The 16,063-nt window shown below is 41.3% G+C and overlaps 1 protein-coding gene across 1 annotated transcript in view; it reads right to left on the bottom strand.

Moving 5' to 3' along the window:
• Positions 1-16,063, bottom strand: part of LOC134664346 (histone-lysine N-methyltransferase 2C-like) — a 77,862-nt gene that overhangs the window by 24,366 nt on the left and 37,433 nt on the right. Inside the window, exons 37-48 of the mRNA XM_063520920.1 lie at positions 15,445-15,546; positions 14,871-14,924; positions 13,979-14,102; positions 12,663-12,757; positions 10,130-10,189; positions 6,212-6,526; positions 5,857-6,015; positions 2,860-3,900; positions 2,298-2,357; positions 2,035-2,122; positions 1,406-1,506; positions 493-690 (exon numbers count right to left, since the gene is read on the bottom strand). Of these exons, the coding sequence (XP_063376990.1) occupies positions 493-690; positions 1,406-1,506; positions 2,035-2,122; positions 2,298-2,357; positions 2,860-3,900; positions 5,857-6,015; positions 6,212-6,526; positions 10,130-10,189; positions 12,663-12,757; positions 13,979-14,102; positions 14,871-14,924; positions 15,445-15,546 (2,397 nt within the window). The remainder of the gene's footprint in view (positions 1-492; positions 691-1,405; positions 1,507-2,034; positions 2,123-2,297; positions 2,358-2,859; positions 3,901-5,856; positions 6,016-6,211; positions 6,527-10,129; positions 10,190-12,662; positions 12,758-13,978; positions 14,103-14,870; positions 14,925-15,444; positions 15,547-16,063) is intronic.

Genomic DNA, 16,063 nt, shown 5'->3' with positions numbered 1-16,063 from the left:
GAGTGAGAACATAAATAAAATTACCAATAAACTAATAATCTCACAAAGTGGAACAAAACCTGTCTTTAAAACAAAACAATTCGATAAAAATAATTGTCTTTGATAACCTAACCCAACCCAACCATCAAAAGGTATATCTAATTTATATACATGCCATTACCATTATTATTTCGACAAGATTTGTTATAATTCCCGTTTATTTGACGTTGGACTGTACTTAATATGACGTAAATAGGAAGGAAGCGCTTCAACTATACTCTGTATCTTTGTATTTAAATAAAAGTAAACAAAATCTACCCTCAAATGGCTCCTTATGCCAGTTGAGAGTAGATGAAAACATGACACGATCAAATAATGTAGGTTAAAGTCAGGTCGTTCAGTGACTAATCCAGGCGGTTTTGTAATCGGTCGGTTAACCAGTAAATGTTATAACTACCCGAAAATATTTAAATACCTAAAGATACAGACTATAATTTCAAATGCATTAGGTACCTTGAAGTATCTGTATCCGGGCGGGATGGGCGCCATGTGGTGGTGGTGGCCGCCGCCGTGGTCGGCGTGCGGCGCGGGCGAGGCGGCGGGCGACGCGGACGGCGTGGGCGTGCGCACGTGCGGCGAGCGCGACAGCGACGGCGACGGCGGCGCGCCGCCCATCGGGCTGTACTGCTGCCGTTGCAGCATTTGTTGCCGCTGGAATATATGTTACATTACTCGAGTGCACCACGTGAAAATAAGGCTAATTTCGAGGTCTTAGGATCTATGCTCAGTTTAAATAACAATTAAATACAGGGTGGCTAAAAAATAAGTGCGTTCCCGTTGCCAGGGAGGTTTTGGGATTATACTGAGCAACTTTTACTATGGAACTAACCTCGAAATCTACAATGTCGAAAAAAATGTTTTTTATTGCATTCATGACGTGACGAAGAACCACCTCGTTACCTCGTTGTTTTCGAGCTGAACAAGTTACGGTTAAAACAGACAAATAAAATTAAATTAGGTCAGTATTTAACTTATCCTTATCCATTCATTCACTTGCCTTACATACTCGTACAGTCATCAGCAATAGTATATATCTTACACAACTAGGGCCGCAAAAATATATGACGCGCTCTTATTGCGCTCCAAATAAGAACGTGTCACATATTTTTGCGGCCCTAGTTGTGTAAGATACTATTGCTGATGACTGTACGTATCTTACCTAACTATCAAAAATAATCCTCATCCTCATCAAATTCTTACTGAAACGGTTGATGAAGTGGCTAATGGTTATCTAGTAGTAATTTCTAACTTAATTCAGATTAAGTATACAATTTTGACTTCATTACACCACGGAAGATGATGACGATTAAAGTATGGTAACTACTGGTCACTTCATTTGAGGTATACGTATAGATGGAATACTCACCGCCATCTCATTGGCAGGGTTGCCGGGTGAAGGCAGAGGCTGAGGGCTGCCGAGCGGCGACGTCTGCTGCCGGCTGCCGAACGGCACTCCCACTCTCATTCCTGACAAATATTCACATTATATTAAGCAAATCAATAGATAATACATTAAGAGGAATAGAAACCTTAGTATTGCGATGGTTTTATATAGTCTACAATTTTGTTTCTATAAATTCCTCAAAAAGCCGAAAGCGCTAGTTACTTGACGCACGACTAACATTTTGCAACAGGATTAAGGCTCGGAAACCGTATTTGTCAATATTTTGACAGCTAACAAACCGGTTCACAATTCCGGCTAACCATCGATGCATAGGTTATAGGTTCTCGCGGGCTTGGTTTCCGCAACTCGACGTTGCCGCCGACGACTTCTGGGAGAGACCCCGGTGAGCCGAGTTGTGCCCGGTATTCTGCCTCCCCTGGGCATTCGAGAATGACGTGGGCGGCTGTCTCCTCTGCCTCCATGCAAGCTCTGCAGATTGGGCTATCTACCATCGATGCATTACTAGAGAGCGATTTCAAAACTTTGCGTTGCTCTATCCTACGAAGACCAAAAGTAAGCCGAATCTGTTTTATCCGATGCTAGTTTCTTACCTTGCTGGTGATGCGGAGGCCTGGCGAAGCGGTTGGGCAATGGAGAACAACCGGGCGCTGGCCGCGAGAACCGACTCGTCGTATAATCCTGTTACAATACGGAATACAAGTTCGATTTTGAAGTTTAGATACTTCATAGTATTTTATAGATGGTTAGGGCGTCATCTCACTCAACTACTAGAAAAATAGCAATGTAATAATAAGACTCAAGTATTTTTTTGGTGAACACATTAACTGTATAATGAGATTAATGAGTTTCTTACCGACTGCATCTGAGGTGAATGTGACGAAACCGGGCTTTGTATTTGTGATTGTTGATATATCTATAACAAAGACACAGTAGTTTTTTTTAAATATCTCTTTACACAAAAATATCTTTAAGATTCAATCGGCCAGAATGGAAATTACTACAATATAGAGCGTCTTATAGTGGCCACGACCCTTAGACGTGATAATTTGACATACAAGTCTGATTTTATTTTATTAGCATTGACTATTTTCTTAAAAAAGCTGGACCAACTGCTTTTTTTTTTATTATGAATGGGCTTACTCATGGCCACAGACTAGCCGAGGCATAGACGTGGCCTACGATGGAGCGAGCTCGCCCAGAAGGTGCCTGTTCACTCTTGATTTGAAGGTTGCCGGGTTATAAGAACACGGAAATATAGACGCCGGCAAGGAATTCCATTCCTTGGCAGTGCGCATAAGGAAAGTGCTTGGAAGTGCTATGTTTCTTATAAAGATATATGTACTCGTAAATATCTTTGCAATGAGGATTATTGTCAGTTAATAGTGTAAATGACTATAGAAAATTAAAAGACTTACTTGTGGACTCCTACTAGGCGTCGGCAACTGCGGGCTCGTTCTCTGAGCTTGCAACTGTTGCAGGAAATGTTGCGGCGACATCGACGACTGCATCGGGCTCTGCTGCGTGTGCATCGGCGACTGCTGCATGTGCATAGGCGACTGTTGCGAGTGCATCGGCGACTGTTGAGGATGCATCGGCGACTGCTGAGATATTTGACTCTGTTGATGTAATGGAGACTGATGCATTGGGCTCTGCTGATGTAACGAGCCTTGTGCATGCATCGGGCTCTGTTGCGGATGCATAGGGCTCTGATGCATAGGACTCTGGTGCATCGGGGACTGCTGCGGCACGTTAGACTGCTGCACGTGCATAGGGGATTGTTGGGAGTGGAGCGGAGACTGCTGGGTATGGAGAGGTGATTGCGTCGAGGGATGTAAAGGTGATTGCGACGTGTGGTGTAAAGGAGATTGTTGGGAATGCAGCGGCGATTGCATTGGCGAGGTCAGGTGGTGTAAAGGCGACTGTGGCGCTAAGGAATGTAAAGGAGATTGCGAATGTGGGGATTGCACGTGTAGCGGCGACATGGCGGGTCTCGTGCCGGCTGGGCGCGGAGTTTGAGCGCCCGCAGGCATTGTGTTCCGTACTCCTAGTTGCTGCTGCCCAAATTGCACCATCCCGACGGATTGTGGTCTCTCTTGAACCCCGGAAAGCTGCCTGACTAGTTGCTGTTGAGGAGATCCCGTTTGTTCTATCACTAGCGTTCGTCCGCTTTGGAGGATGCGGCCTTGAGCGTTGAGCGGCGACGTCACTAGACCTATCCTCTGCTGTCCGTCTGAGCTTAGGACAGTTTGCTGGTTCCTTATAATCTGTTGTTGCTGAACAGTTCCCTGCAGGCCTATTTGCATCGGCCGGTTGATGGCGGTTTGTTGCATTTGTGGCGATTGAGGAATGCTCTGGTTCTGAGTGTAGACGGTCTGGTTGGTTGTGATCTGTTGTTGACTTATAACAGATTGTTGTGCTAACTGAGGATTCTGCTGGCGTTGTTTCGTCTCGTATTCCTGGAAAATGGTTACATAATGGAGATATGATTTGACTGGGATCATATCTCGTCACATAATAATTGATTGTCATAATGTAATAGTACGGATAAAACTCTTTTCGCATATTTTTTCTACAGCTGAAACAGAAAGTATTTTCTAAAATATTTTGCATAGGTTGTATAGAATGGGGTAGGTTAGGTTAGGTTTGTGTTATAATTTTTCAGAAATGGGTCATTCCATAATAAACGCTACCAAGGGTTCAAAAATGAAAATTGGTTTATGAAGTCAACACTAACCTATTTCCATAGAAAACATACCAAACCTTCATGTCAGAAAAAATACCCGAAAAAAAACCATTTTTTACATGTTTTCCATGTACTTGATCGCAACGTTTTAAATGATAGGCGTAAAACTAAATTTATACAGCGATATTGGCAAGACTAATTAAAAAGAAAATAACTGTAAACTGTTACAAATTTCTCGCAGTTATTTCAGGTAAAATATCGTAATTTTATAATTTGTCTTTAAAAATATTAAAAAGCATGGATTAATTGGTTTTTAGAAGAGTATTCTAGACTGTGGTCTCAAACTAACACCCGAAACGAAAAAGAGATAAAAGTATGTGTAACTTTTCCCGTAATTAACTACAGCTAAACATGTTTTGCCAAAGAAAGGCTATGATGTGAACCTATTCAAATGTGTAATAATTATTGTTTGCGTCTGCTTTAGTCGTATGTTTTAAAGTTTGAAGTTGTGTAACACCCGAAAAGTGGTGACCGTCCGCCTGTCCGTCCCCGGCTTTTCTCCGTGGTGGTTAGTGCTAGAAAGCTGCAATTTGGCATGGATACAAAAATCAATCATGCCGACAAAGTAGTAACACAAAAATTCCAAAAATTTTTTTTTTTTAAAGTAGCTCCAGTACAAAACATTTTTTATTTTTTTTCGCCTTTAATCCTGTGGTGTGGGGTGTCGTTGGATAGATCTTTCAAAATGAATACGTGTCACCATCAACCATTTTTTGATTAAGTGAATATTTTCGGAAATATTCGAATCGAAAGAAAAATAATTATGATATCTTCGAGAAACAGTTTTATTGTTAAGATTAATGTATTTAATACTAATTCAGCATCTATTACTTATGATTTTAATCGAATTTATTTAAAATACAATAATTGCAATAAAATGAGCCATAATTTCGTATAAATCTGTCTTTATTTCGTACTCGTAACACCCGAAACGAACCATGAGTAACACCCGAAACAGGTAATTTATTTTATTAAAATTAAACAAAAAGTGATACTAAGTGTTACTTCAGTGTTTCAGTAGACTATACTAACTATTACTACTTGACATAAATAAAACTGGAGGTTACTTGACAAAATTCGCTAAAATATGCATTTTGGTACTGATGGTCAGAAGGTATAGGCCAATTCGCGTAACGCCCGAAACAGCTACTTTTTAGTGATTCTCTCGTTATTGGTCTTATACTTTAATTATGTGTGTACAGGAAAAGAAAATATTATCAAAGTAGTAGATGAATCAATAGTTATAACCTCGTAGTTCCTGTTACAATATCGATTAAAACCTTATTTTATGAGTTCAAGTGTAACACCCGAAACGGTGGAATGACCCAAATGTTAATATTTCCAGCACAATAATAATTATGAGAAATGAGTTTTATGCGTTATATTACATTAGGAAAATTAATGATTATGCAACCCAATATGGACCCGATTTGACTATATAATAATTAACAAAATAATTGACTTGATAAAGTGGTGCAATTTTTTTTTTATTGAGACACTTGTATTATGGCCGCTAAAAGTTGCAACATAGTGAACATTAAGCATAGAAATCGATGCTTTTTTTCTTTTCGTAACGGTGTAACTTTGGCGCTCAGACACAGACTAGCATTTGAACGTAGTTTCCATACAGTCACGGCTGACTACCCAGACGTGTTATTGTTTCACTTACTTGTATGAGCATGCTGTGTTGGCGGGACTGCTTCCTAGCGGCCTCGAGGTGCTTCTGCAGCGCGGCCTGCTCGGCCGACACCCGCCGCAGCTCCGCCGCGTCGTTCGGCATCAGCTCGTTCCCAGACTTGCGCAGCTGCCGTTGCTTGCTGTTGAGCGACTATAAACAGACCACGACATGAAACGGAGGAAGGGAGCGAGTCGTGAGGACAATCCCCGGTTAGTACATATCATTCGGTTACCACACAGTGCGACCCCCCGGGTGTAACTAGTACCTGCGAATGAGTCGGAGCTCGGAGGAGGCTATCACGCTACTACCGTAAAGCTCACGAACACGAAAGCGGTCTACTGCTCACCTTGCGGATCTTACGGAGCTTCTGGACCTCCTGCTCGTAGTAGCGCAGCTGGTCGGCGGCGAAGGCGTTGTAGGCTTTGAGCCACTGCTCGTAGACACGGCGCTGGTGGTGGTCGGAGTCGGAGGCGGGCGGCGGCGGCGCGGGCGGCGGCGCGCCGGCGTACAGCGGGATGGAGGGCGCGGGCGGCGCGGGCGGCGCGGCGGGCGGCGCCACCTGCGCATGCGCCGGCGCGCCCCACTCGCCCTCCCGCTCCTGCTCGCGCTTCTCCTGCTCCAAGAGCTCCTCCAGAAGCAACGGTTGCTCCTGGTTTACGTTCTGACGGTTAAATGTTTGCCTTTCACGTTTCTGTTATTCGCTATGGTCCCGCTACCGGCGTCGGTGGCGTATCTTCCCCGTCAACATTAGGATGCTTTCTTTATTCTTTACAGATTGATACAATGCTTTTTTTCAAGGTACATCATTCTGAATTTAAACAATGCAAATTGAGATTATGATATACCCATCTCATCTTGGATGAGAGGTCGACTGAATCGATAAAACTTGATTCTAACTTTCTGTATTAAAATTTACAATTACTTATACTAAATAGGAATCTTTAGATCAGTCGACCTCGGTTGTCTACTGGGGAAGTTTACGGATGGCATGTGAGCTTACGTAGGAAGTTTGGTGTCACACACGGCTTACTGATACTGCTTGGCAAGGAGTCAACTAATAGTGTGCAAAATACTAATAGCAGTTCTCTGATAGAGTGAATAGTACTACTACATAGTGCCAGAATATATAAATCATATTTTCTATAACAAAATATGCTAAATACTTAAGTAGTTGTAAAGTGATTTACTATTGCAATATTGTATTTAATATATTTGAGATATTACTGTGATTCTTAAGAGTATATCCGAATGAAAAATATTGAAGTCTCATCTTCATTTATTTAATATTGCACAAATGACAAAAATTCATCGTACTTACAAGACGCGGAGTTTAACAGTCAAACTTCAAAGTAGATATATTGTGGGCTTCGAGCAACACGGAAGGGAGGCGGCATTCGCACTATTTCCCCTCTGCCGAGGTACAAGATTAGCGCGTCAATAAAATCTAGCGCGGGTAATAAAACTAGTTGCACTTGGATTTTTCACTAGACTGAGTCCAGATGCGCGCGTGAACACTGCTGCACAAAAATGCCTGTTTGCTCGGTTTTTTGTTATAAAAAGAGGTCGGGGACATCAAATTTACAAAAAGAAAGTGTTACATTTCACATGTAATATTTTTTTTACATATCATACGTTTAATTACATTTAAATACAATTATTATATTTTAGTCTCAAGTAATTGTTGGATTTATCGATTTTACTCGCTCAGTACAAATTGCGGATCGGTCGAGCGACAAATCCGACTTCTCATCTCTCAGAATACAATGACATACTTCAAAGAAAATGTGTTAGTGTACGTGTTGTGACACTAGTCACTCATCCGTACACAAAAAGAGATCGAGGTTTGCAAGATTTGTCTTTGACGTGTGTCATTTTCTATGTATTTGTGTCGTCATTACAGAGGGCCTACCGCAAACCACGTTCGACGTGTTGCCTCCCTGTCACACTCACGTATGAATTTACAAGTGCCATAGAGAGGCAACACGTCGAACGTGGTTCGCGGTAGGGCCTTTGATTGGATTTTGTATGTAATTGTGTGAGAAGTGCGACTGTGTGCACCTTCCCCCCGCGAAATATGGCAGAATGATTTGTACGGTGAGATATTGCTTGGGCCCCTCCCTTCCGACGTGTCGGAAGCCGGTGTTGCTCGAAGATTGTGGGCATCTTAGAGTTCCATATTTAAAAATTAACCTGTCGCTAAAAGCTAGTTATTAATTTCGTTTAGTTGTACCACTGTATATATATTGTATGTAAATAAATGATTTTACCTGTCGCTAGTTTTACGACCCATAACCCGACAAATGTCCCACCACCGTGACAGAACAAGATGAGACAGGGATATCCTCGAGGTTTACAATCATAATACAATACAATAGTTTCTTTATATTTTAGTATCGTTTAGTGCTGGTTTATGTACTTATAGTACGTTAGTGTATTAGAAGGGATGCTGAAAGGTAAAGGTTAGTTAGTACGCATGCATGCGGCGCAGGCAAGTTACAAGCAGAGACACGTAAATGTTGCAAGGCCCCTATCGACAGCTACACTCAAAAGCAAAAACGGGTACATTTCGTTATGACTATATAAAATGTACCAGTTTATTACTCTTGGTTTTTAGGGATAGAAAGGATAGTCGGAAACAGGATCTAGGAAGCATTCATTTTTATTCCCAAAGAATTAATTTAAGATATGTGTATAATTTATTTTTTACTGGAAGATTTTACTAGAGTTGGAATCGAAGACACCCCGGATATATTTAAAGAAAACCTAACATTTTAAAAGGGGAAATGGTGATCCAGGAAGCTTCTAAGGTTCAGGTGCATTGTGAATGTCGGGACTAGCCAGCTTATATATCAGTCACAGCAATGCGATACAACTGAACACGACTAAAGTTTTAAAGGACACTTTTGTGATATTTATCGGTAATTTAATTATGATTTAGGAGACATGAGGTGCTTTTTACGCTTCACAAACGAATAATGACGTAACTAATACTGTCACGCTCAGCATAAGAGCAGTAACTCATCTTGTAATGTCATTCAATTGTATACTTTGTACTTGTACGATATGTCTTACAATTGAAACAGATTTTCAAATGAGCTACTGCTCTTATGCTAAGCGCGGAAGAATACTGAACCCTAGAACATCTACTCGTAAGTAATTAGTCGCCGAAATGTATGTAATACATAGCAACTTTTTATCGCGACTCCAGATTAGGTACATAGTAAAAGTCGTTCAGGATGACCCATATGTTTCACATGTAGTATGAACAGACATATACTACTATTGATTTTTTTTTCTTAGTGTACGTAGAAAAACACGTTGTAAAATTATTATAGAAAGGAGTGCATGAAACATATGCTACATAATATCAAACGCGACGGAAAATAATAATCGAGTGCCAAATTAAATTTAAAATAAAACGCAGCGTGTAAATAACAGCTACATGATGCCTCAAGGTGACCGCTCCGGGCGTTGCACATTTGTTAGGAGTGTTAGGACGTCTATTGAAACCACATTTATCAACATAATGTCAAGAATTTGCACTCTATTATTATAAGTTTGTATCTGGGCTAATCTTTGAGCGTTTTGACCGCGCGTTTTGGCGTGTGAAAGAGGCTTATGTCGCGTAAGTATTCCGCCATCATTCAAATGTTAAAATTATATTATTTCGCAGTCATAGAAAATATATGGTGTGCAACTGTCCAAAATTACATCTTAAACACTCGTGTTATAATGAAACTCATAAACCCACACTCATATTTTAAGGCCTCTAATTATGTGTCTGTTGCACAAACTACTATATAAATAAACAATATCTGGGAGACCGACCTCGGAAAACATATAAAAACTCAAATATGCGCGTCTTCCCTAAGACTAGCGAGATCGATTGTTCGCCCCTAAAAACCCCCATATAGCAAATTTCGTCGAAATCGTTACAATAGTTTCCAGGATCCCCAATATATATATGTATATATCTATAAATAAATATATATGCAAGAATTGCTCGTTTAGGCCCACTTGCACCATTCCACTAACCCGGGGTTAACCGGTTAAACCTGGAGTTACCATGGTTACTAGTACAATTTGACACTAGGTTAACGGTTTAACTGTTTAACCTCGGGTTAGTGGAATGGTGCAAGTGGGCTAATGGTATAAGAGTCGTGTTCAGTTGACCGCGTAGCACTACCGTGTGGGATGTGGAGGGTCACAGGACGGGTGGGGTCGGGTGACGGGGTGAGGGGGTGACGGGGTCGGGTGGTCTGACCTGCAGCAGCAGCGGGCGTCGATGCAGCCAGTCGCCCCAGTCCGCCGCTTCATAGGGCACCTGCCCAACAACCATCGATCACCGACATGCAACCAACATCATCGCCAACTACGCTTACGACATACGAGTTTTTTTAACCGCCATCGTAATCCTACTCGCCCCTTAATGTTAGTTGTTTATCGACCTGGTTCGACAGTTTTGACACATTCGTTGTACCCATTTTAATTTCGTGCCAACGTGTTCCTATTCGTCCATTTTTGAAACACATTATAATTTTTACAAGCATCTTAGTTTTGATGAACGTATTTTTGCGCGAGCGTGCCTATTTCTTTTCACCCCTTATTGAAATTTGTTGTCCTATCTAATCCCCTGTTAAATGAGTATAGAACCGTCTACGGCATGATGAATACTTGAGAAAAAGAGAAATCATTTTTTATTATTTTGTTCGTCTTTTTATAATCTGAAACATATTTGTGAGTCTGTTTAGCTAACGGCTAGAGCTTTTGAAGCATTTTATTATAATAAACGTGATTTAATGAATACTTGTGGTTTTGATATTCGTACGTGTTTAACAATCGTGTTGAACTTTCCTGTTAAATTTTTAAATATATATTAGCAAATTACCTTCTCCTGTTTTCCTCATTTGCCAGGACGTAAAGTAAATTTCAATAACTCAGTGTGTCGAAGTCCAATTCGTATAAAAAATAAGCATATAATGACAGCTAGTAAAAAAACTCGTATTGATTAATGGCGACATCAAAATACCCATGCAATATTAGTCTTCTAAGCTTGTCAATGGAACAAGCGCTTTTAAATTTGGAAGTGTATATACACCGTACGAACCGCCACCAATATGTAGACATTTTAATATTGCTAGGGTCTCTCGATCCTCACGTCTGCGATGAGATCGGAACTGAAGCGGACTGAACATCGTCTTTATTGGTTCACATTTAGGGGCGATTATCGTGTGACAGCCAACATAACATCAACAGTGGCACGATGTGAACCCAAGCTAGTACGGCATACACTTAAAGCAATCAAACTTGATTCGACGTACAAAGTACTCGTACTATCAGAAAGCGTCTACGTCGAACAAATTCAATCAAAAACATGTAGATAAAAATATTACTGCATGCACGACAATGTATCAAAATCCTCCAAGATGAACTTATTAATGCTAGCATTACTTCATTAGTAAGTTTTACTGATTCGCAAGTATCATTCAGTTGTAAGTGGAAAATTATCATGTTTACATTTAGTTTCTATGTTATCTAGGGAATCGATTAAGTATTTGAATGTTAGAGTGACTCGATTTGGTGACTGGTTATAGATTGACTTAAAACAATTTAGGTGTTGAACGTCCGGACCGGTGCATGGCTGCGTTGACCGGAGAAGGCTAGATACCTATGTATATACTAGTAAGCCTTACAGGGACACATTAACTGTATAATAGAATGGAGCATAATTATTGTCATCCCATTGTATCATATAGTTGCGTCCTTTGTAAGTAAAAAAACTTCTTAATGTATATCCAGCCTAAGTAAATCGCGCAATTTGCGAGGATTCGCGTTCTGCCGAAATTTTAATACACAAAATCAATGACTACACTCAAGTAAGCCCACCACTTCCAACATTCAAAGAAATTTTAACCTTCTATACAGTGTTTACATTCCATTTTTATAAAGCAGCGCCGCATCAAGCATCGCGTTCGTTGCTGGTGCTTGGCGCTGGCATATAATTATAGAAGATAACCACATTATATAAGGTTTATAATATTTTTATTTGAGTAAAACCCTTTTGATAATAATATGAATCCTAAAAAGATCTTGTCCGCGCAACGCCGCCATACAAAGCTCCGAGTCGTCTTAATTCATAGTTACTAGTACCAGTCAGCAGGTCAAATCACTTTTATATGTTAAGCTAATTGTTTACACACGCTCGCTCATAAGTCATAAATTAGAGTATGGTAATTTGCCAGTAACTGGCCACTTTTAGTAACTGGCCGCCCGAAACTAAAAATTAATTATATTCACCTATAGATAGAATTCATTTTAGTATAAGGTGGCCAGTTATTGAAACCTTTATTCAGGGGCTCTTTCCTCAAACGAGTTGTCCAGAATCGAATGCCGGCGCACACGCTTAGTAAGCCTTGTAATAAAGTAATAAACATAAGAGTCAAGCCTGTCGCACCGACATAAGGACGCCTTTACACTGTTAAGTTTTGAGTATGTAAAAGTTATTTGTTAGAATTAGTGATGTTAATTACTAATTCCACAAATCCCCTTACCTTAGCAAAACTTGCAAGTGTAAAGGCAAAATAGAGGAACTAGCGTCTCCCTAGCGTCGGTGTCTATTCAACGCTACGGCTGCTGCTGGACGCAGCGTTGGAGCAACGGTGCAGTGCCTTTCTCCATAGGATTAGACGCCAGCGCTCAAAAGACGCTAGTGTGGGGTCCCTAAAAGTTGTAGGAATTTGGAACGTGTGCCAACAAATAGCTAAGGCTGTTGTTTGAGGTTATGTTAGGGCACGTACCTGTGGGTACGGCGGCGGTGGTGGTTGTGGCTGACGCAGCGTGCCGGGGTACGGCGGAGGAGGTGGAGGCCGGGAAACGCCAGCACCCACTGTCGCTGTACAGACATTGTGTAATCGTTTAACAATAGCACTATAGCCACATAATAATTAATAGCACTACCGTACAGAAAGGAAACTTCCTACAAAACCGGAGTTTGACAGTGGTTCAGGGTCGAATCATGCTGTCCCTTTCTAATATATGGCACTATCCCTTTCGGCTATTTAGGGTTGTCAAAAATCAAGTGATTATCTTATCTGTGGTCGTGCACGCAAAAGGAAGTCAAGTGGTGCCAACCCTAATAATTGCTCGGAGCAATGCTGAGCCGAGCGGAGCCGAGTTTGACCGAAGTCAGGAGTTTCGCACCCCTGCTATAGCGTAAAGATTTGAGAATCTACATTGGTCTGTTTCGTATCGTTGATTCAGCAGTGGCATTTACTGAAATAGATTTATTGTAATAACAATGAGATAACGAGACGACAATGTAAAATAACCCTAAAGTTTTATTACATATTCCGAACATTAACTGAGTGCTGTAATAATGCCGTTCTGTCCGTTTATGGTGCTTAGCGAACCAAAGACATTGCTGAAGATAGGTTACACAAGTGTCACAAGTCGTGAACATATGAAGACGACCTTATCGAGACGTCTGGGGACCCATAAGGCGAGCGCTCGACGGGCTGCAACTTCAATTCGTGGTTGTTTGCACTTGACTGTCATCTTACAATATTTATTATTATTTATCATTTCAAATAACAAATTGCACCTTACAGCTAATGCCAAAGCGGCACAATTTGTAACACATTAACAACAAAAAGCATTAACATTATTTATAATAATACAATATACCGCTAAGACTCTTCTTAGTCGTGCACTCTTGACAGAGTGGTCGTGGTCATGTCACGGTCGATTTCTGCGCCACCGCAGGTCTTGCGATCCGTCGCCATGTGGCTCTGTTTTTGGTGGAGTGGGAGCAATCGTTGACTGAATTTCCTGTGATAGACTTAATGAGGTCTGTCCATCGTGGTGGGGAGCGGCCACGAGATCTTTTGCCTTCGACTGAGTGATGTGTCCAAAGAATTTGAGACCGCTAAGACACAGGTATTCATTATGGTATGGTACTCTTAGGCATCTCTCTTTCTAATATCCCCTCGCATTCCATCGTCACTCGCCCCATCGCACTCACAAACAAATCGCACTGTGGCTGGATATAAATAGAATGGCGGCACGCCGCGCGGATACGACCGCAAGTGTGTACGTGACCTAAGACAACCCGTACCTGAGTGCGGCAGTGTGTGGAGCTGCACGGTGCGGTCGTGCCGGACGACGCCCACGGCGCCGTCCGCGCCCACGAGCCGCGTGCCCGGCGCTATGTTGCGGCCGGCCTGCATTGCCGCCTTCACCTGTACAAACGGCAACACTCTTTTTTTTTAATTTATTTAGAACACAAACAGTCATAATAAACATATTACATATGTTGTACACAATGTACAGAAACTGAGAGATGATACAAACAGACCTGGAGGTTCATTAAACACAATATTAACTGTACTTCGGTGGACCTTATTACAAAAGGCATAAGGTCCACCGATGGACAGTTAACAGTGTGGGCGATGGCACCATTATTACAATTAATGGCATAAATAAGGCCTTCCCAGTAACTTTCCTGGTTGTGTGAACAGTAATAGTTTTCGTCAGTTACTTTACGCTACACATGAGATAGTTGGATGCGACATGATTTTTCTGACGATAGCCAAGTACGTAGATATGAATTGCAGGTAAAAAACATTATGATAAACATTATGATTTACTTGTTTAAATTTATTTCACCGTTCCATTTATATAGTTGGAAGATTGAGATGCAATTTATTTTTATACTCATTAAAATTCAGACAATGAAAACAACTTTTAAACGCCAATCCTTATTTCCAAATCTATAAAGTACAATTTGTCGAACTAGGTCAACATAGGTCAGACGTAGGCGATAGTAGGCGGGATCAGCCGACGTATTATGGATAGCTTTGTCCATCTTTATCCACGTGACAAAATAACTGTCACTTTTTAATACCGTGGGATAAAAAGTGACGGACTCCGTTTTATCACGCTGTCACGTAGACAAGAACGACTATCATATCCGTACAGAATAGTAATAAGACTAATAAAACACGAACCTGCGCCTGCATGGCATTGACGATGCTCGCCGAGTTGACGCTGCTGGCGCCGCCCTGTGCGGAAACAAAACATTATAAGTACATTGCTGCTTTAGAACTGTTAACTTTGAGACAAAACTGTATCACACTTTTCGAGAGAGACGAGGATTCAGTCGTAATTTGTGTGGTATAATGATGGTTTCCTGACGTAGCAGTAAGGAATCTATTTGTATGACATTTATATTACTGATTCGCGCAGTCGTGTCGGAGAAATTCATTCACTATCTTCTTTTTCGTTACACTCTTATTGACAGAGTGGTCGTGGCCATTATGTAGACTTTTGAGCGACTCGTTTAACGACACGCCGCCATTTCTCCCGTAGAGCTGCTTTCCGTGAGCATTTGCTTACATTCACTATCAGGCTTTATTATATAAACTGGATCCTATTTTACAACTTTTCATTTGACATTTACTTGACCGATTAGATAAGTAACGATGGTACCGTCAATATTGACTTGTTGGACCAGCAATGTACGGCGAAGTGTCACGGTCAGGTGACAATAGTCACCGTCGTGACACAGGGGCTGGTGGTTACCTGTGCGAACTGCATGTGGTGCTGGAACTGCAGCGGGCGCGCCAGCTGCTGGCCCATCTGCGGCGCGCCGGCGAACTGCCCGTGCTGCACCATGCCTTGTTGCTGCAAACGAAGCTTTATTATACGAGAGCTACAACATCATTACTTTATACTTATTCATATACATGAATATTCGTATCATGGTCTCAACCATAAGACATCCACTGCTGAACATAGACCTCCCCCTTTTTTGGGAGGTGAATGCCATAATCGCCACGCTTAGCAGGCGGGTTGGCGATCGCAGTCGAGTACACCGAATTTGAGGGACGCTGCTGCCCGTCCACCGGTGGTCTTGGACGTGGTTTAAGGACATACCTGGGTCTTGAACGTAGTTTAAGGACATCCCGGGTAAGTCCTTAAACTACGTCCAGGACCTATACATTCATATACATATTCATATACATATATTATTTATTGGTAATAATACATAATTACATGTCAACTTACTAAATAGAACGAGCATTGCGGTACAGCGGACAACATCCAATATATATGGAAAATTATAATTTGATTTCCTTTTATGTATTTTAAAATTTCATATCTTATTTATTTTAGCTTTTCGGTGAGTTAAAACATCGTG

The sequence above is a fragment of the Cydia fagiglandana genome, chromosome 5, assembly GCF_963556715.1.
Source record: "Cydia fagiglandana chromosome 5, ilCydFagi1.1, whole genome shotgun sequence".
In the NCBI taxonomy this organism is placed as follows: Eukaryota; Metazoa; Arthropoda; class Insecta; order Lepidoptera; family Tortricidae; genus Cydia; species Cydia fagiglandana.
This window is presented reverse-complemented; position numbering and strand designations above follow the sequence as displayed.